This window comes from Phocoena phocoena, chromosome 9, assembly GCF_963924675.1.
Source record: "Phocoena phocoena chromosome 9, mPhoPho1.1, whole genome shotgun sequence".
Classification (NCBI taxonomy): Eukaryota; Metazoa; Chordata; class Mammalia; order Artiodactyla; family Phocoenidae; genus Phocoena; species Phocoena phocoena.
Window position 1 is genome coordinate 20,621,697 of NC_089227.1, and position 22,835 is coordinate 20,644,531.

At 35.7% G+C, this 22,835-nt stretch overlaps 1 protein-coding gene across 1 annotated transcript in view; it reads left to right on the forward strand.

Annotated features, from left to right (window-relative positions):
• The window catches only part of PTPN12 (protein tyrosine phosphatase non-receptor type 12), an 87,012-nt gene that overhangs the window by 17,109 nt on the left and 47,068 nt on the right, over positions 1 to 22,835 (forward strand). The window contains exon 2 of the mRNA XM_065883744.1: positions 15,201 to 15,309. Coding sequence (XP_065739816.1) covers positions 15,201 to 15,309 — 109 coding nt within the window. The remainder of the gene's footprint in view (positions 1 to 15,200; positions 15,310 to 22,835) is intronic.

Consider the following 22,835-nt stretch of genomic DNA (forward strand, 5'->3'; position numbering starts at 1 on the left):
AAATCAGTTTTTCAGAGGTAAAAGATTTGGTCTTTGTCATTCATGAAATGTTCTAGCCAACAGAAGATTTATAATTTAAATAATAAATTTTATTTGATTATAGGGGATATGCTTTAAAATGTTTTACTCCCAGAGATTGCCAGTGTACCCACACTACACATTAAGTATTATTACAGGAGGTTTTGTATGGCTCAGAGAAGTCAAGCTGACAATGAAGTACCAAGTCACCCTAATGGCCTCATCCTATTAGAAATTAGCTTGTACCTAAGAATTGTCACTTCACAAAGCGATGCAGAATACTGTTTTGCCTGAGACTTCACTTTGTAGTCTAAAATGGTAGCTGAATTATAAGAGTTTTTCATTTTATTTTAAAATAAGCAAGTTCAAAAAAGATCCACCATATTTGGGTAAACTTTTTTAATGTAATAGTTGTCTAAAGGAGTCAGTTTGCCAGTGTAAAGAGACTGGTGAAACATTTAGGGACAAAGCCAGTCTGAATTAGAGTGTTTTTCCTCCTGACTTGTATTTAAAGCACAAATATTGTAATAATAAAGCTCAAATTTGACCTCATAAAAATGAAAGACATCTATAATACAAAAGGTAATGCAAGATAAGCAGTAGATTGAGATAAAACATTTTAACCACATTAAACAGTTGGAGGATTATTGTCTAAAATATATGAGTAGCTTCTATATATAACACTCCAATAGGAAAATTAACAAATGCTAAGAAAATTAACAGAAGAAAAATGCAAATAATTATTTAAACATGGGGGAAAAGTCACCAACCTATTCAATAATCAGAGAAATACAAATTAATTAATGTTAACTTTTGAGGAGTCTATCAGATTTCACCAAATTTGGTGAAATTCAAAAATTGATAATCATGGCAATTCAGAAATTGATAATAGCAAATGTTGGCAAGGATAGAGAAAAACTAGTATTCTGGATCTGTTAGGAAGGTAAACTGGTAAGGCCTTTTTTGGAAAGCAGTTTGGCCACTTGTAATAGAATTGATCATGTGTATACTCTTTGACCCATCATGTCAACTTCTAGGAATCTTTTCTTTAAAATATTTGCATATGTGTGTAAAATAGTATGTCCAAGTATATTAGTTACAGCAATTTTTTGTGAAACAATGTATAAAATATCTATTAATAAAGAGGCTTAACATGGTTGGTTACTTCAAAGGGGAGAGATATGGAGGAGAGGTGATTACTTTTTCATTTATAATTGTATGCAGAAAAAGTTAACAAGCCTGTGACTGCTATCCTCAGAAAGGCCTACTTGTAAGACTGGCCCTTGGCTGGGGTCTGGGAACTTGGACTTTTGGGGAGGATTCCCATCATTCCATGATAAGAATGGCTCCCTTTGCCTTTACTGTACAAATATAGTTTTTGTTAAACACCTACTTTCCTTATGGAAATCTGGGAATTTGGTTCCTGCTAAGACAGAGAGTACCTGTATGACCAGCCACCAATAAAAACTCTGGCTACTGAGTCTCTAATGAGCTTCCCTGATAGACAGCGTTTCACGAATGCTGTCACAACTCATTGCTGGAGTAATTCAGTGGGTCCTGTGTGACTCCATTAGGGGAGGACTCTTGAAACCGTGTGCCTAGTTTCTTCTGGACTTTGCCTCATGCTCCTTTCCCTTTGCTGCTTTTGCTTTGTATACTTCAGCCGTAATAAATCATAGCTGCGAATGTGACGGTAGAGATAGTCCTGTGAGTTGTCCTCACGTATCACTGAACCTGCGGGTGGTCTTAGGAGCCCATGCCACAACTTGACATTATGGTTTGAATGTTTTAGCATCTGCACTCATTGCTTGTATAAATTTTAAACTGTTAAATTTAATATATTACATATTTAAATTATTTGTATGTATGTGTATACATAGGCACGCATATATACCTCATCTCTAAGAATATGTTGATGGGTTTTTATATGTGTGTATTAGCACCCATATATTCTATACATTTTCCCCCTGGTGATAAAAGATTGAAAACTTTCCTTGGTGACATTGTAGGTAATATAATAAAGAAGCAAATCAAAAACAAAGTGTCTTCAGGTATGTTATTTAGGACAAGGGGCTTATTACTTTAAATAAATTATTTTAAATTACACTTCATTATCAGTTTCATATGTCAGTATGATGGTAAACCACAAAGAACAAATTTCAAGTAGCATTTTAAATGTGTACTCTCCAGTTATACAAACTCTATTATCTCAGCTTACTGAACTGAGTAAGTTATAAATGTGATAGTAGGGTGCCAATTCATTGACTATGTGATGCTCTGAATATGGTATCAGTGCCCATTTTGTTTAAAAGACTTGCCATGCTTTACTGAATATGTGATACATAGAAGATACTAGGTATTGTGGAGGAATAAAGAAAAGTATAAAAGATTATCTCTGGAAGACAGAAAATTATTATCTTGGGTGGCAGCAGTGGTTGTAGTGATGAGATAAAACCTGTAAACAAATGATGGATAGAAGAAGCGGAAATGATAAATACTATATGACCAAGATCTACTTTTGGAATATATGCTACCTGAGGGCAATATATTGTTCACCACTATATCTGTACCACCTAAAAGAATACCTGACACATAGAGTAGGTTAGGAAAAATGATATAAGACCAGTCATCCTCATGAAGGTGATAATTGAATCTTACTTTTTCCTTTTATTATAGGTGTCCAGATCCAGTATGTCAGCAAGCTGAGAAAGTAGGTTTTATTTGAAAATCATAACAATTAATTCATGAGTTGAGCAGAGCTATCTAATGTTATATGAATATTGTGTGGCTTGGTAATCTGAGACACTGTAATGGCACTTAGCAACAACTAGCTGGTTCCTCTTCCTTTAGTGGTTAGGGCAAACAACTATATAGGTAGAGATATTCGAAGACAAAAATCATGCCCTTGGTAACTTGGGGTAGGAAGTTATGTGCAAGATTTCTTGCAGAAATCTTGATAATTATATGTAGGTAGATCCTAGTTTTTATCATGATTGAAGTTTGGCTTTTTGTTTGATTTTTGTGTGTTATAGGAAAGAGGAGCACTGTTTCTCGTTATTACAAAGAGATATTCGAAGACAAAATCATGCCCTTGGTAACTTGGGGTGCACATAACTTCACTGTAGTGTGATCTGGCCTTTTCCGGACCAAGTCTAATATAATGCCAGAATGAAATACTTTTTGCAGGAAATTATCACTATCTAATTTCAGAACTTTTTCATCACTGTGAAAAGAAACCCCATACCCATTACCAGTCACACCTCACTCCCTTTCACCCCACCACCCTGGAAACCACTAATCTACTTTCTGACTATAAATTTGCCTATTCTGGACATTCCATATAAATGGAATCATATAATATATGTTTTTTGTGTCTTCTTTCACTTAGCATAACGTTTTCAAGATTTATCAGCTGAGCATGTATCAGCACTTTATTCCTTTTTGTGGCCAAATAACATTCTATTGTATGACTAGACTACATTTTGTTTATTAATTCATTAGTGGATGGACATTGGGGTTGTTTCCACTTTTTGGCTTTTATGAACAATGTTACTGTGAGCACTTGTGTACACGTTTTTGTGTGGACATACGTTTTTAGTGCTCTTGGGTATATTTACCTAGGAGTGGAATTGCTGGGTCATATGGTAACTCTATATTTAACCTTGTGATAGTTGCCAAACTGTGTCTCTGTTAAGAATTTAAACCTTAATTTTACAAACAAAAGTTTGCCAGCCTAGCTTGACTTTATCTCTACTTGGTCTTCCCTTCTTTTTGAAAAATGAAATGATTATGTGAAAGCACATCCTTTATTATAGTTAATTTTTTATCTTTTTAAAAACATAAATATATTAAAGCGTTTTTATGCATTGATAGGAAAAATGGGCCCAGCAGATCCCTAAATAGTAATTCCTTATGTGTTACTAGACTTGGGGAGTGGAATGGGAGGTTGCAAAAATATGGCTTGTAAAGTTAAGTCTGGTTTGCCAGGTAATTTTCAAGCTTTCGAATAAATAACGGGACATGTGTGATCTCTGTGTAGATCCATAATGGAAGGATTAGGGAGAACATCAATGACAATTTATTCTACCATTCTGGAATTTGGTCCATAATTTATTTTGTCTAATGCAGCCTAGAATAGACTTGGAATATACAGTTGAAAATTGCTTTCTGAATTTTTAAATAGAAACTGTAACTGGTAATGAACAGTGTGGTCTCAAGCATTGTACTGTGGTATGGCATCAAACCTTAGGGTACACACAAAAAGATTAAAATGCTCTTTAAGACCAAAAAAAAAGATAGTATTTGAGTATACAAATAAAGATATTTTGGTATTTGCTAGTTTCAATAACATGTCAACTAATCTGAGGCAGGTAATTAAAATATTTCCTTAAATTCCTCATCTGTTAATAGATCTTACATGGTCATCTCAGTCTTTACATATTTTTATTATTATTTTGTTTTGTGGTACGCGGGCCTCTCACTGTTGTGGCCTCTCCCGTTGCGGAGCACAGGCTCCGGACGCGCAGGCTCAGCGGCCATGGTTCACGGGCCCAGCTGCTCCGCAGCATGTGGGATCTTCCCGGACCGGGGCACGAACCCGTGTCTCCTGCATCGGCAGGCGGACTCTCAACCACTGCGCCACCAGGGAAGCCCCTCCGTCTTTACATATTTAAAGGCATGCTCTATGCTAGATGTTGGGTATGGTGCTTTATACGCATGGTTTAATAAACATAAATGCATTTTTTTCTGTCTCCTTGACATACATTAATTAATTAGTTATTTATTTATTATACTATTTTGTTATGCTCACCAAATTTTCTCTTTTTCCTCAGGCATTCAGAGGGTTTCTTTGGGACTTCCCTGGCAGTCTAGCAGTTTGAATATGGAACTGGAGGGATTTCCCTGGCAGTCCAGTGGTTAAGACTCTGTGCTTCCGATGCAGGGGGCACGGGTTCGATCCCTGGTCGGGGAACTAAAATCCCACATGCCCCGCAGCGTGGCAAAAACAAACAAACCAGCAACAACAAAGCGTTTCTTAAATCTTTTTATTTTTAATTGAAAAGACAATATAATTAAAGGAAAGAAAATTAAGTTACCTATCATCCTATACTTAAAACAGCTATCTTTCTTCGTTGGCAGTGGGACTAGAAAGTTAAGGGACAGGTTTGGGAGATGTTTATTGAGGTGGACTCACCAGAACTTGAAACTGACTGGATGTGCGAGGGAGCAAGTGGACATATAAGGGGGAAGAGTCCAAAACTACTAGGAGGTTTTTAACTCTGAATGGTTAAGGAGGGCAGAGGTGCCACGGAAATAAAAAGGGACATAGAAGCAGGTGAATCTTTTTATCTAGTTAGGTTTGAGTTGCTATTGTGGATGTTCCATAAGCAGTTTGAATATGGAACTGGAGGGATTTCCCTGGCAGTCCAGTGGCTAAGACTTTGCCTTCCAATGCAGGGGGTGCAGGTTCAATCCCTGGTCGGGGAGCTAGGATCTCACATACCGCACGGCCAAAAAACATAAAACAGAAGCAGGGACTTCCCTGGTGGCGCAGTGGTTAAGAATCCGCTTGTCAACGCAGGGGACACGGGTTCGAGCCCTGTTCCGGGAAGATCCCACATGCTGTGGAGCAACTAAGCCCGTGCGCCACAACTACTGAGCCTGCATTCTAGAGCCCGCGAGCCACAACTACTGAGCCCGCGCCCCTAGAGCCTGTGCTCTGCAATAAGAGAAGCCACTGCAATGAGAAGCACGCGCAGCGCAACCAAGAGTAGCCCCTGCTCGTTGCAACTAGAGAAAGCTCACCCGCGGCAACGAAGACCCTACGCAGCCAAAAATAAATATAAATAAACTAATAAAAAAAAATCTTAAAAAAAAAATGGAACTGGAACTGGGGAGAAAAGTCAGCAGAAATACAGATTTGGGGATCGTCATAAATGTAATAGTTAAAGGCGTGGTAGGCAGGAGATAAACTTGATAAAAGACAAAATCTGAGGAGAGAATAGTTCAAGAGAGAACACATGCTTTAAGGGGCTGGATGCAAAGGACCAGAAAGGGTTAGAGGAGACTCAAGAGACACTTGTTTCATGAAATTGAAGAAAGGAGTTAAATACTTTATAGGAATTGAGGCTTATGGTTTTGATGCCTTTTGGAGATTATTGGTGACTTCATGAAAGTAGTTTTCAGTGTAAGTGGTAGAGGGAAGAGTGAAATTTTCAGGGGGTTCAGGACTTAATGGTTCCCCAGGAAGTATAGGTTTCTCTTTAAAAGTTTGGTCTGTTGACCACAGCTTTGTGGCAGTCTGGCCTAGCAAAAAATAATTTATTTCCATATAGTGGTAGATATGAATTGAGCTTTCTTAAACTGCAAAGGTGATTCTTCCTGTGCTACATTTTTGCAAAGATGAAAATACGAATTCTGCATCCATGCTATTAATTTGAGGGGTCTTCTTTGTTTTATTTTTTAGTTGAACAGTCGATGTTATTGTAACTTAATGTGTTAAACCTGGCACTCAATATTCTCTAGCTCACTGTATGTTTATATTATATATTTTGGAATAATGAGATTAGTGACGGATTGCTTTGTAATACTTTGAGAGTCTGGGCTTGGCAGAGTATTCCTCAGTGGAGACTAAAGGGTAAAGAGCACTATAGTGATCATGTTTCCTTAACTCAAGACACATAACTAGATAAAGGGAGGCATAGCCAGAAGCCATAGTATTAATACCCAGGTTTTGGAATTTTTGAGCAATTTGCTGTGGGGACAGTGGGACAAAATATTTGAAGTTGGGATTGACCTGGAAAATGTGGAACCAGTGGTTACACGAGTTAAATAGTTAGAGGGACATGAGATAAAGGATGATGAAACAGATGAAAGAATTGAAGGCTTTGTGAGTAGAAACAAAATAAAGTAAACCTGGGAACTGTTTTTTTTTTTTCCCATTTGCTGTATTAACAAAACAATTGTATTGTCCTCTTAGTTCAAATAGGATTCTACTTTTTTTACATAAAAAATATAGCCCAGAGGTAGGGAGGGGATAAACTTGGATTATATCCTCCTAATATTTTGATCTTGAGAAAGTACTGTATTTTCTTTTCAAACCAGAGAACAGGAGCCTTTCCTTTAAGAAAAGGAAACCATTTGCTTGTTGTCTAGGGTGTGCAAAAAATGATTATAGTCTTGCTGTGAAATTTTTTTATTACCTTTTTTCTTAAAAACTTTTATATTTTGCCATATTCATTGTTTTAAAATATAAAGTCTGTAGTACAAAGTTTTATTTAAAAACGAATTCTCAAAATGAAGATCCATTGCTTCATCTATTCAGGGAGGATTATAAAGCTACTATGTTGAGGAGATCTCCTTTGCTGTTATTTGATGGAACTAGGAATTGAACCCCAGCTTCTCTGACTCAAAGCTGTCTCATTATGAAGTGGTAATGAAATTTAAGGAGTGAGAGAAAATCGTTTCCTAAGTTTACTGGTCAATTCTGATTTGCATCCGTTTCTTCTGAACATAACCACCTGAGAAGACCTAAAGAGTATATTGACTTGCTGCAGTTTGTCACAGGTTATGCTTGTAGTAGCTGGTATTAATAGAATAAGATACGGTCTGCATCTTCAGGGAACTCATGTTCTATCAGGGATGGTATATGTGCACATATAAATAATTATTGTACATTGGCTGATGTCCTAGATGAGAGGTATATAGCAAGTGCTGTGGGTAGAGATGAGGAAGCAGTATGGGAGGAAGTAGAAGATGGGATTGGGTGCCAGGACTATTCTCAGGGACTGTTTCAGCAAGATAATATCAGTACTGAGCTAGAAAGAAGTGAGGAGTTTGCTTGGTAGACTACTAGGAAAATAACTGAAGCATCGAAATCAGGATGATCAAAGAGTAAAAATCATTACTCTTATTAATACCCAAAGACTGGTAAGATTGGCCCCTGTTTACTTCAAAGTATGTCCTTTTAGTATCAGCCCTGACATAGCTTTTTCTTTTTTTTCTTTTTTTCTTTTTTTGTGGTACGCGGGCCTCTCCCTGTTGTGGCCTCTCCCGTTGCGGAGCACAGGCTCCGGACGCGCAGGCCCAGCGGCCACGGCTCACGGGCCCAGCTGCTCCACGGCATGTGGGATCTTCCCGGACCGGGGCACGAACCCGTGTCCTCTGCATCGGCAGGTGGACTCTCAACCACTGCGCCACCAGGGAAGCCCCTGACTTAGCTTTAATGAGAAGGCATAGCTATGCATTTCTGAAGAAGAATGGCAGACAATTTAGTCTGTCATGCAGCAGTAGGTAAAGCGTGAGCAAAGATAGGAAGATGAATTTTGAAAGGCAGAGTTTCATATTTTGCACCTAAAGGTAAACGTTGCAGTTGTGTAGCTGAAAGACCCGTTAGTTATTTTAGTTGCTTTCAACAGTTATTATTAGAGGCATACATAGTTTTATATAAACATATTTGTAAAGATTTAAGAACAGCCAGTTAAGTTAGAGATAGTATATGTTTGGTGGAAATTTTACTCTGATTTTACTACTTGCTGTTACTTTATATTTAAGGTTTAAAAAAATTTTATTTTGTCTTAGTAATCATCCACCTTATGTGGTTGGATTAGCTCAGTAGTATCACGATTGAGGGGCCTTTGTGACTGATGGCATTAACATTTCAGGCATAAAACCAGATGAATTTTTTCATTTAACAGTTATTACTGTGTGCCAACTATGTGCCAAACGCCCTGCCTTTTAAAATTCATATGGATTTTCCAGTATTTGCCTCAGAAATATTTCAGAGCAATGGCAAAAGCAGTACTATATAGGTACTCATATATTTTGCTACAGTGTAACTCTAAAGCTTGAAGTAATTCCATCTTATTTCACTTTAAGGTAATGTTGTTTGGATTTGTATAGTGTGTGCATATTTACTAAAATTAATGTCTTATGAAGCTGTTTTTTAAGTGTTAATGGCATTCAGGAATTGGGGGCAGCAGTGTGTGGCCTAGTAACAGTACGAGAAGGCTTGAGCTCCAGTATTTATTTATAGGCCATCTTATACAAAAAGAATTCGAGTTAGCTTAATTTTACTTTAGCTCTACTACTTTTCTGTCTGTTTTCTTAATTGTCCTGATTGAAAATCCAGCCAACAAGTAAATTTAACACCTGTTCCTGTCTACATTTATTCTGAATTCTAAGTCTGTTTGGTGAGTATGAAGAGAATTAGATAAGTTTTAGCGGTGGAGCTAACACAGTTTGCTGATGGATTGACTGGATGTTGGGGGTGAGGGGAGGTGGAGATAGGAATCATGATTATTCCCAGCTTTGAGGCTTGAGCAGCTATTGAATGGTGGTGCTCTTTGGACATGGTTGTGATGCCTGTGAGACACCCAGTGGACAATTGAGTAGACAGTTCGCTCTTTGACTGGAGAGATTCAACAAGTGTCACAAACACATTGTCACTAGCTTTGGTCCTTAGATAAACAAGGGAACTGTTCTACCGTTTTAAAGAACCAAATCTTGACACACAACTGGATACCTTAAAGGGGATAGTCATACTGCATGTGACTTTAGGGGCCTCTGAGAATCAGTTATTGATTTAGGATTGGGGAATAAAACTTCTGTGTTTTTAAGAAATAAAGAGAAACTAATTTGGAACTTTAAAACAGTGAATATTAAACTCCATTTTTGTTTGCATCACAAATTCTAATGTATTAGAGACATCTCTGACTTACCTGAGAAGGCTAATTAAACAATTCTTGAAATCACCCATTTTAATGTGATTTGCATTGCACTAGCTATAAAGTACAATAAGATAGTCCGGTCTCTTCTTTAAGTTTTATAGTCTAATGGGTGACACATTAGACTGTAAATACTTTTCAGAAGTGGTAATAAAACAATATTATTGACTACTAAGTGCTGGGAACTGGGAGCAATGAGGAAGGGAGTGTTCAAGAAAGACTTAGGGGCTTCCCTGGTGGCACAGTCGTTAAGAATCTGCCTGCCAATGCAGGGGACACGGGTTCGAGCCCTCGTCCGGAAAGATCCCACGTGCCTCAGAGCAGCTAAGCCCGTGCGCCACAACTACTAAAGCCCGCGTGCCTAGAGCCCGTGCTTCGCACCACAACGAGAAGCCCGCGCACCGCAACAAAGACCCCAAAATAGATAAATTTATTTAAAAAAAAAAAAAGAAAGAAAGCCTTCAGAAAGGAAATAACACTCTAGCCAGAGTCCTCCTATTAACTCACCAGCAAGAGGAAAAATTGTAGAACTGTGATGATGAGGGGTGGAAGGGTGCTTCTGCTGGTGGTGGTAAATAATTCTATACGGCTGAAGCGTCATACTCTGAGTAAGAGAGTGTTATAAAAAGAAGCTGGGAAATCAGACAGGCAGCTTTCAAAATATGTTAAAATGAAAGGATTTGGTAATTTATCTAGGAGGTGATAGACCCATTGGAGGGTTTTTAAGCGTGGGACAAATTAAAATAATCAGGCTTGCTTTTTAGAATAGAAACTGAGATAAGAATGGAATTATATGAGTTTATTATGTGACTTTCTCAAGACTTTTAAGGGTAGTTGAAAATGCCTTTCTTAAAGGTTTTTTGTTTGTTTAGTTAAAAAAAGAAAGCGCCACACATGATAAGGGGTGTCAATAGTACCTATAAGTTGACGTAAATATACCATTTAGCTATATTTTTGCCAGTTAGGACAGTAAACGATTCAAAATATTTTCATGCTTTAGTGTAATTATATATAGCTTAATAAATGATTTTATTAGTGTTTAGTTCAGTGCTGTTCTCATACAAACTGTCACGGAGCACTGTAGTTACGAATAATGTTCCTTAGTATATATTATGGCATGTTTCTCAATTTCATATTGACAACTTCACTACAGACAATGGAAATGGTGGTCAGAAGTTAAAATGAAATGATATGTGTAGCTACTTTCCATTTCATATAGTTAAATGAACTTTGGTGGTGCTATGTCTCCTCCCAAGTACTATTGGGACATTAAATTTGGTGTGGTATTCAAAGAACAAAACTGTCTTCTTTCGTTTAGGCCAGCATTCAAATCTTATTCTAAGATTAATTTATTTAACGTATAAGCATTAAATATTCTCCAGGGATGCAGGGCATTACACATTTTAATCTGACAGTAATCTTGTACTCATAGAGTTTAGAGTTTAGTAGAGGAAATAAGATGTATTCTCTTTATATATTTATCATAAAGAGAAGGAAATGGTGTTTCAAGAGTACATATACAGTCTAAAAAGAACTCAGAAGGGAAAGATTATTGTTGCATGAGGGGAGTAAGAAACTCTCAAGGAGCTAGGACTTAAAAGATGTATAAGATTTGGAAGTATGTGAGTGGAATGACTACTAAGAAGCAAAGAAAGAGCATACACAAAGACACAGAAAGATGATTATCATGATAATTTTTAAAAGTCGAATCTCGAAAGCATCTTTTTATGGTGTTTTGTTTTGTTTACCAATTACATACTGCTGATGTCAAGGGCTACCAGATCTGTACATTGTTGTATTATTCTGATGTTTTAAGAGATTTAGGAAGGAGTTTTGGTTTGCTGTACCTCCCAGTTTATCTAGAATTTAATCTCAAAACTTTGTGGGGTTTTTTTTGGCCACGCCACGCACGGCTTGTGGAATCTTAGTTCCCCGACCAGGGATCGAACCTGAGGTCCTGGCAGTGAAAGTGCCTAACCACTGGACCTCCAGGGAATTCCCTCAAAACCTTTTAATTCTTTCATTTAAGTACTTTTGTTTATAGGCGGTGTGGTTTTTTTGCTCCCACTTGCTGCTGAACAGTGATCTCCTCCCCATCCCTTTGTTTTTGCTACTTGATAATTACATTTTTCCTTCTTCATCCCTAATCCGTGCTCCTCCTCCCAAGAAAAATCCCTAATCACTTTTCAGAAATTGTCAATGCTGCCAATCTGTACATAAGATCCAGAGGAATCTAAGAATTGTTGAAAATCAACATCCATTCCCCCATGCAGTCGATCACCATACTCCTTCCTCTTGAACATACCTTATACCAGTGGTTCTTACGCACAGACCCCAGACAGCAGCTGCAACATCACCTGGAAACTCATTAAATACCAATTCCCAGGCTGCATCCCAGACCTGCCGAATCAGAAACTCTGAGGGTGGGGCTCTGCAGTCCTTTTAACAAGCCCTCCAGGTGACTCTGAAGCATGCGCAAATTTGACAATATGAATGAAGCATGCTTTAAAATACTCAACACTCCCAAGCAAACAAATTGGCTTAGAATATGTGACTCCTTTTGATCTCTGATCTAAGAAAGGTTTTATTTAAAGAAAGAAAGAATTCTGTAGTAGCAAATAACATTTAAAGAGTTTCAGTAATTACTCAATAGTAATAGTTAACATTTATTGAGCCCATTTTTTCATGCCAGGCTTTTTGGTGAGAGCAGTAGGTATTATCCTCAGCTCACAGAGGATGAGATACAGGTTAAATTAATTCAGTGTCTTGTAGCCAGAGAGTGTCAGATCAAGAATTTTAATTCAAGCAACTAACTATAAAGCTGATCTTTTTGTTAGGAAATAAGTTCCTATTTGAGGATATCTTTTTAATACAGTTGGGTAGAATTTTTTTGATGCCAATTTTTTTAAAAGTACGAAACAGTTTTTATGTTTAATAGGCCACTGTTGTTTTATTTATACTACATCAAAGATTAGTATCTCTAAGGGGTATGAAAATTTCTAAGTACACTACTTATGTAGACTTATTTTAATAGAACATTCTTCATTGGAACCGTGACAGTAGAAGGCATTCCATGCTGTGCTAGTCTTTAAGAAAACTGAATGTATAAAAATTCAAACTCAAATTAGATATTTATTTGTACACAGAAGTGTTCTTCAGTTTCATTATATGAGAAATGAGAAGTCATTTTCTATAAAAACTTTGTTTTGCACATTTCTCAGTAACACAATTTATCTTGTAAAAGAAGAAATGCTTGGAGTGATTGCAGCAGGTATTCCAGAAGGGCATTTACATTTTATAATTAAATTCATCCCCTCTTCCCTTTGCTTTGTAGTTTTTTTATATGTGTGTGTGTGGGTTTTTTTTCAGTGACAGTTACCTAAGTTATATCCCTTTCCCCCTGTGTTTCTGCAACTGTTTGGATTGATATCCTTCTGTTAGTCACATTCACATAGAATATTTTGGTAACTGTACTTAAAAATGAAAATCTTTGAGCAGAGAAAACGCAAAAATTCTGGTTAAATATGTGAGATATATATGTTAATAACTGGGAGGATCTTTGTTAATGTGGAATAATGAAATTATGAATAATCTTTTCTTTTACTTTTTTAAACATTTTATTTTTGAATAGGTAATGCATTCATGTAATCCAAAAAGTATGAAAGGACGTATATTAATGTTTCCTTCCCATCCATTTCCTACAGCAACTCATTCTCTTCCCCATAGACAACAACTTTTGTTAATAGTTTCGGAGATGTTTTATGCACATGTACAAGCACATACATATGTATTTTTTTCTTTTTAACACCAATAGTTATATATATACTATTGTGTCCTCTGCTTTTTTACACTTAATATATATTTTTGAGACCTTTCCATATCACAATATATCAAGAGCTTCCTCATTTGTTTTCAACATATGTCATATTTGATTGTATATAAATGAAACATCTTTTTAGCCAGTCCTCTATTAATAGTCTTTTCCAATTTTTGCAGTCTTTTGCTGTTATAAACAATTCTGCAATAAATAACTTTGTGTGTACATCATTTCATGAGTGTGTGCCATTTACCTAGAGAACAAATTTGTAGAAGTGCAGTTCCTAGGTTAAAGGGTTATGTGTATTTGTAGTTGACAAATTACCCTCCTTAGGGGTTGTGCTAATGTTCTTTTCTACCAGTATTGCGTCAAAGTTCTGGTTTTCCCACACCCTCACGAACAGCACATTTACTTTTTAAATACAATTTTTACCCCCAGTACACCTACATACTTTGAGAACTTTATTACCACAGGAAATAACATCATAAATGTGGAGAATTTTGCTTTGGCATTGTGCCAGTGCAGAACAAGGTTCTAGTTAAGTCTTTTTATCTTAAAAATGAATATTCCTGCTTTAGATCTCTAAGATTGTGATGATAAAGTTCAGTAGTTTTTCAGAGAAAAACAGAAAGCTTACTATTCTATGTGTAAGGGTCTATTTTAAGATTATTTCAAGTGTTATATGTTAAAGTATGTCAATACAAGAATAAGTTAAGGATCTTGAATTAAAGTTCTATCTGTGATTTTTTAAAAATATAGACATAATATTCTTAGTTGTTTAATTATTAGCATCACGAGGAACAAAAATAAAATGGTGAAAAAGTTAAACATTACCAGATTTCTTTTTCATTTGTATTTAATAATTTTGTGGAATAGTTAAACTAGAATGCCTTCAATATGTCTTTAAGCCTGGAAGAAAGCAGGCTCCTTTGAAATTAAATTTCAGCAATGTAGTTGAGTAGTGAATTTAAACAATTCACAATGCTGACTTTCAGTGCTTCTGAAAGCAGGAAGTGTATTACTGACATGCAGAAATATTCCAGCCCAAAGAACATCCCTACCGCCATATGTGGTAAGAATTTGTCACTAACTCACAAACCACTTCTGTAATGCAGTGAATAAGCAGAATTGGTCTTTGTTAGACATTTCCAATTCAATATCAAAGAACTTTGTTTTGCAGTGTCTTATAAGTAATTATTAGCTTATGCCTTGGAAGGACGCTTGCACATCATGGGTGCTCAAGGTTTATTGAGAGAAGAAATAAAGAAACTTGTACGTAATCTTTTAGGCATGATTTTCAAATTTGCTTTTTGAGACCCTGAGGTAAATATTCTGATTCAGTGTATTAATGATTTATTTAAATAAAATTACTTTTATTCTAGTGTCTCCCCCCCCTTTTTGTTTTTTACTACTGTTTGGAGTATTAATCTTATGTTTACACTTATGCTAAAAATTAAATAATCTTAGGGTTAATTATAAAGGGGTAGGGAGATATTGTGAAACTACAAAAACAAGAAAATGAGTTGGGAGGAATCAGGGTTAGCAAAATTCAATGAAGAGCTATTTATCATTACAATTTTCATTAAAATTTTGAAATACTAATGTTTTTCTGAACTTGAATTTTTTTTTTTGATTTTAAGCGACTAAGAAGATTGTCAACCAAGTATAGAACAGAAAAGATTTATCCTACAGCCACTGGAGAAAAAGAAGAAAATGTTAAAAAGAACAGATATAAGGACATACTGCCATGTAAGTTTGAAATGCCATTAAAGGAACAAATGGAAATGCTAATTAGCAGTTTTATAGCCTAAACTAGCTTTATTCTAAATAAATAAATGATAATAATTTGTGATTGTGCTTGCCTTTCCTTCTGATAATAGTTTTGTTGTTGTAGTTGTTTTATTGTTTAATTTTTCTTTAAGCATCACAATTACTCTGATACTCATTTTTAAATTCTGAAAAATCCAAGTAAAAATACCTTTTGTGGACTCCCTGTTCAAAGAAGTTATTTTGTTAAAATAAAATAATACAGACATAATTCAATAAGTATAATTGAATACATTTTGTAAAATGCTAAAAATATTAACTCTTAGGACCTATTGTCTATTAACAATAAGAACCTTAATTGATTAATTATGCATTAAAAATGAACCATAAGATGATTCATGCATGTGTGTCTGCTGTTCTCAGTAGTCTAAATATGATCTCTGAGGGTATCTCTGAGGGCATCTCTGAGGGCATGCTTAAGACTGATAGCATCATATTCTAATAACGATAACATAATTATATTCTTAAATAGCATAGGTTTCTAGCAAAATACCTTTACCTCTAAAAGCATGCATACATAAGGGTCCCCATTTTATAAAGTAAAAATTTATATCATACCTGCTATCTGTTAAAGCTACCAGTAGTCTTTCTCTTTTCCTTCAAGTATCTTGAAATATATAGATTCCATGACACCATTCCCTCAACTCTCCATTCATCCTTTTTTCCCTAGCTTTACTGAGGTACAGTTGACAAAATGTCATTCATTCCTAAAGCTTGTTCTTCTAAAATGTCCTTGATAAATTTCCCAGTGACTTTAATTGCCATATTTGGTAGTCTTTTTTTAGTGCTTATTCTTTTCTGTTAACTATTTTGATGTCATTGACCAGTCCCTATATTTGAAATTTTCTTCTTCCTTAAAACCCCTTTTCAAATTGCCTCCTCTCTCTCTTTCTTGTCTCCTTCCCTTTCTTTCTTACTGTCTTTTTTTTTTTGGTACGCGGGCCTCTCACTACTGTGGCCTCTCCCTCTGCGGAGCACAGGCTCCGGACATGCAGGCTCAGTGGCCATGGCTCACAGGCCCAGCCGCTCCACGGCATGTGGGATCCTCCCGGATCGGGACACGAACCCATGTCCGCTGCATCAGCAGGCAGACTCTCAACCACTGCGCCACCAGGGAAGCCCTTACTGTCTTCTTTGCATAAATTTAATCCTTCATCTTTCTATTTTTGTTCAGCTTTACTCTCAGCTGTGGGATCTGTGAGTGGCTGGTAGTAGCAACATTTTTACAAAGTGGCAGCATAGCATAATGGTGAAGAGTTCTGACGCTGAAAGTTCATATCCTGGTTCTGTCACTTGCTATCTATGACTTTGGACTCATCCTCTCTGTGCAAAAAACAAAAACACTAATTTGAAGAGATACAAGCACCCCGATATTCATAGCAGCGTTATTTATAATTGCCAAGATATGGAAGCAACCTAAGTGTCCATCAACAGATGAATGGATAAAGAGGTATTTTAAATATAGATATAGTGGAATACTACTGAACTATGAAAAAGAAGGAAATTTTGCCATTTGCAGCGACATGGATGGACTTGGAGGGCGTTATGCTAAGTGAAATAAGTCAGACAAAGACAAATACTGTATGATATCACTTATATGTGGAATTAAAAAAAAATACAACAAACTAGTGAATGTAACAGAAAAGAAGCAGGCTCACAGATATAGTGAACAAACTAGTGGCTACGGGGAGTGGGAGTGGCAATATGGGGGCAGGGGTGGGAAGGATAAACTATTGGTGTACGATATGCTCAAGGATGTATTATACAACATGGAGAATATAGCCAGTATTTTGTAATAACTATAAATGGAAAGCAGTCTTTAAAAAAAATTTATAGAGTTGTACAGTCATCAACACAATACAGTTTTAGAATATTTCCATCACACCAAAAAGGTTACTTATGCCAGTTTGTAATCTTCAGCCCCAGGCAACCACTAATCTGCTTTCCATCTCTGGATTTTCCTTTCCTGGAAATCTCATATAAATGTAATCATACAGTATGTAGTCTTTTGTGTCTGGCTTTTTTCACTTAGCATGTTTTTGAGATTCATCCATGTTGTATAATATATTAGTACGTAGTTCATTCCTTTTTATTGTTCACTAGTATTCCATTGTATGGCTATCACATTTTGTTTATCCATTCAGTAGTTGAGGAACATTATAAATAATGCTGCTATGAACATTTCTAGGTAAATCTTTGTATGGGTATATGGTTTTATTTTTCTTGGGTGGATACTTAGGAATGGAATTTCTGGGTCTATGGAAGCTTATGTTTATTTTTTAAAATTATTTTTTGAAATTAATTAATTAATTAATTATATTTGGTTGCCCTGGGTCTATTTGGTCTTAGTTATGGCTTGCAGGCTCCTTAGTTGTGGCTTGCGGGCTCCTTAGTTGCAGCTCGCTGGCTCCTTAATTGTGACATGCGAACTCTTAGTTGTGGCATGCATGTGGGATCTAGTTCCCTGACCTGGAATCGAACCCTGGCCCCCTGCATTAGGAACACGGGGTCTTAACCACTGCGCCTCCAGGGAAGTCCCAGAAGCTTATGTTTAACATTTTAAGGGACTGTTAAATTGTTTTTCAAAGTAGCTGTGTACCATTTTACACCAGCAGTGTATGAGCGTTCTAGTTTCTCTACATCCTTGCTAACACTTGTTATTGACAGTCTAACACAGTTATTGACAGTTATCTACACATCCACTAGAAGAATAGAGGTATCTCCTATGGTTCCAATTTGCATTTTCCTAATGACTAATGATGTTGAGCATCTTTTCATGTTCTGTTAGCCACTGTATACTGTCTTTGGTGAACAGTCTCTTCAAATCATTTGTAGTTTTTTAATATTGATTTTTTATAAAAGTTATAAAAGTTCATAACTTTTATAAAAGTTATAAAGTTTTATAAAGCTGAGTTGTAAAGGATTTTTACATACCCTAGATAACAAATATTTTTTCAGATATTATGATTTGCAGATTTTTTCCCAGTTTATAGCTTGTCTTTTCTTAATGGTGTTTTTTAAAGTGTGCAAGCTTTTAATTTTCATGAAGTTCAGTTTATCAGTTTTATGGATCATGTTTTTTATATTCAATCCAAGAACTCTTTGCCTAATCCAAACTCACAAAGATTTTCTCTTATGTTTTCTCATTCCATTCCTAGAAGTATTATAGTTTTAGCTCCTACATTTAAGTCTATAATTCATTTTGAGTTAATTTTTAATATGGTGTGAGGTAAGGGTCTAAAATAATCTTTGAGCATGTGCCGTTGTTCCAGCACTATTTGTTGAACATTATCCTTTCTCCATTGAATTGCCTTCTTTCCTTTGTTGGAAATCATCTGACTGCAAATGTAAGGGTTTATTTCTGGACCCCTAATTCTATTTCATTGACTTATTCTTCAGCCAGTATCACACTGTCTTGATCATTATAGCTTTATAGTAAGTTTTAAAAGCAAGAAGTGTTAGGTTCTCTGTGTTCTTATTTTTAAAAAATTGGTTTGGTTCTTCTGAGTCCTTTGCATTTCCATATAAATTGTGAGATAAGCTTGTCAATTTCTGCAAAAAATCCTACTGGAATTTTGATAAGAGTTGTGATGAATCTGTGGATCAATTTAGGGAGAATTGCCATCTTAAACCATATTGACTCTTCCAATCTAAGTGTCCATCAACAGATGAATGGATAAAGAAGGTGTGAAATATATATATAGAATGTCTCTCTCCATTTATTTAGATCTTCTTTATTTCTCTCAGCAATGTTTTATGGTTTTCAGTGTACAAGTCTTGTATTTCTTTTTAAAAAGTCTTTATGCTATTGTGAATGGAATTATTTTAATTGTATTTTCAAGTTCTTTATTACTAGTATATAGAAATACAGTTTACATTTGCATGTTGATTTTTTTAATCCACTGACCTCCCTGGACTCATTTATTTTAGTATTTAGTTTAGTATTTTTTTTGTGAAAACTAGGGCTTTTTACATATCAGAATCTTGTCATTTGCAACTACTGACCGTTTTACTACTTCCTTTCCAATCTGCATGTCTTTTTTGCCTTATTGCTCTGGCTAGAACCTCTAGTATAATGTTAACTTGAAGTGGCAAGAGCAGACATCCTTGCTTTTGATCCATTAAAAGCAGTTTCATCACTATTCAGAGATCACTTAGTTTTTTTCTCAAGCCATCTTGGAGATTTGGTTTATTTTATGGTAGAACACTGAGGCTAGTCCTATAATTAAGAAATTTCTAGATACTCTTGTGTCAAGGATGACCTGTGCTTTTGTCTGTTGAAAAGGGCTAAAACTGAGTTGGCTAGCCTTTAGAAGTGATGGATCAGAGTGTTCTGCCTATCCCAATATTAATTATGGAGATCCTTTTATTTCTCAGACCTAGGATTTATCAATAGGTGCGTGTTTCCTTGGAGGTGACAATATATATTTTTGTTGTTGTAATAGGTGTTGATGTTTGTTCAAGAAAAAAATGTTGCTACTTTAAAGAGCCTCTTGTGTAGCGAATAATGGTTTTATCTATTTGGAATTGGGCTCTTGGGAGATTGTAGAGGCATTCTGCAAAACCACGGAGAGGAATGATTGTTTTCATTTCTTTAATATTCTTTAAATTATTTCAATTCATGTTTATGCTTAATAACAGCACCAATGAAGAATATTAAAATATGCATTATGTGTTATACACAGCATAATATTGATTTTTAAATTCTCAGTAATGTACTATGATTGGGACTTCCCTCGCAGTCCAGTGGTTAAGACTCTGTGCTCCCAATGCCGGGGGCCCAGGTTCAATCGCTGGGAACCCTGGTTGGGGAAGTAAGATCCCACATACCACAACCAAGCCCGCGGCAACAAAGACCCAGCGCAGCCTTAATAAATAAATAGGTCGGGGAACTAAGATCCCACATACCACAAGTAAGCCCGTGCCGCAGCAAAGACCCAGTGCAGCCTAATAAATAAATAAATAAACTAAAAATTATAAAAAAATATATATATATACTATGATTCTATAGTATGAAGTAGTGACTACAAAATTTGCCTGTGCTTTAGAGTTTTAAAAAAAGCCATTTCTTTTTTAAAAATTTTTATTGAAGCATAGTTGATTTACAATGTTGTGTTAATTTTTGCTGTACAGCAAAGTCATTCAGTTATATATTCTTTTTCATATTCATTTCCATTATGGCTTATCACAGGATATTGAATACAGTTTCCTGTTCTATACAGTAGGACCTTGTTTATCCATCCTATATGTAATAGTTGGCATCTGCTAATCCCAAACTCCCAATCTTTCTCTCCCCCTGCCACCCTCCCCCTTGGCAACCACAAGTCTGTTACCTATGTCTATGAGTCTGTTTCTGTTTCACAGATACGTTCATTTGTATCGTATTTTAGATTCCACATATAAGTGATATCATATGGTATTTGTCTTTCTCTTTCTGACTTACTTTACTTCGTATGAGAATCTCTAGGTCCATCCATGTTGCTGCATGCAAAGGGCATTATTTCGTTTTTTAAAAAAGCCATTTCTGTGCCCCATCTTGAACTGACTGAATCAAACTTACTGCAGAATGTGCGACTCGGAAATCTTGCATTTTAGTTTGCTTTTTCCAGTCCCCAGCTGCTGTATGATTAGCCATAGATGAAATAAGATTGGCAAAATACTGATAATTATTGAAGTTGGGTACTGGATAGATGGGGATTCATTATACTATCATATTTTTGTATATGCATATAATTTTCCATCACAGAAAAATTTTTTAAAATTCCCAGCTTGCATGTAGCAAGCACCTTGGCACAAGTTTTGACTATCATTTGGGAGCCACTGTTGTCATTTGGATTCACAGTCCCCAAAACATTTACTAAGGATCCAGTGGTAAACCAACTATTGTACAAAGTCTCTGGCTTTGAGATACTTTGAACAGAGGCTAACATGCCACATGAATAAGGGCAATTAGGTGGGGCCCATCATTACTGGCAAACATGGTTGAGAGGAAGCTTCATATAGTTACTTAACTGTCATTGTCCTAACTACTGAATTATTCTATTGTCATTTACCCAAAGCATAGGATTCTTTATATGTATATTCCTTATCCCAAATGGCTTTTTAAAAAGACACGTAGGATGGAATGAAATAAGAAATAAAGCACTGATAAACATGTAAACATTCTCTTTCCTGGAAACATGGTAAGGAGATACATAATTTTAATTAGAAGCTACTATGTCTTTCTTATATATCTCTTCCTACAAATTTCCAAAGAAAATTTCACCAAAAATAAATAAATGAAGTCAGCAGAACTAGGCCTTTGTACTAATGTATAAAATTCGGGTCATTGGCAAATAAATTAGTTATTCATTAGTTTTCCTTTAAAAAAGTTTGCTAAGAAGTTTATTTGTATCTGTTACCATTTCTGTATGTTTTTTTGTATTTTAATTGCCTTTAATAGTCACTGTCCCTGGATTAGAAAGGACCAAAATGATAGTGGCATGTTACATGTTATGGCGCTTTCTAATCTGGAGACCGTGAATCTTAGATAATCCTACTACTTTAGGGTTTCATAGGCTCAAAGTATGTCCCCAAATATTTATTTACTACAAAGGGAAAGATAGTAACAGTGGAGACACCAGCTGACACCAAATTAACCAAGACCAAGGTTAACCTCACAAGTAATATGACATATTGACATCATGAACCCCTTGGTGTGTTTTCTCACTGAGGACACATGATTGTTCTCTGCTGTTCTGGACAAAATGCATAACCTCATTCCAATCATAAGAAAAATATCAGTCAAAGGAACTTTTATAGATTGGAAGAGACTTAGGAGAAATAATAAAGTGTATTGTGGGATCCTAGAAAGAAAAAAGATACTTTTTTTTAACTGGTAAAATTTGTATACAGTCTGTTGTTTAATTAATAGTATTGTAACAATGTTAGTTTTCTCATTTTGATAACTGTGCTATGGTTATGTAAGTAAGATGTTAACATTAAGGGAAGATGAGTGAGGGATGTATGAGAATTCTCTATGCTATTTTTGCAATTTTTCTGTAAATCTAAAATTAGTTCTAAATGAAAAGTTTAAAAAAATCTATCTGCACTACCTATGACCAAAGGCTGATTTTTCTCTCTTTACAGAGATTTCATATAAATCAGTAGGAAAACATAGACACATGGGGGTAATGTTCAAAGGGTATAAACAAGCAACTTTGGTAAAAGAAATACAAACAACTATATGAAAATATGCAACCATTTGCATAATTCAAGAAATGCAAGTCTGATGTCTTATTTTTTAGATTGTCAGCTATTAAAATATATGATAACACCCAGTTAGTTAATCTTACTAATAACACTTGCATAAGTTGGTATATACCTTTTAGAAGGCAAGTAGCAATTCCTCTGTTAGGAACTTATTACCCTCTGGTACTGCCGGTAACAGATACAGGTACTGCAGTGTT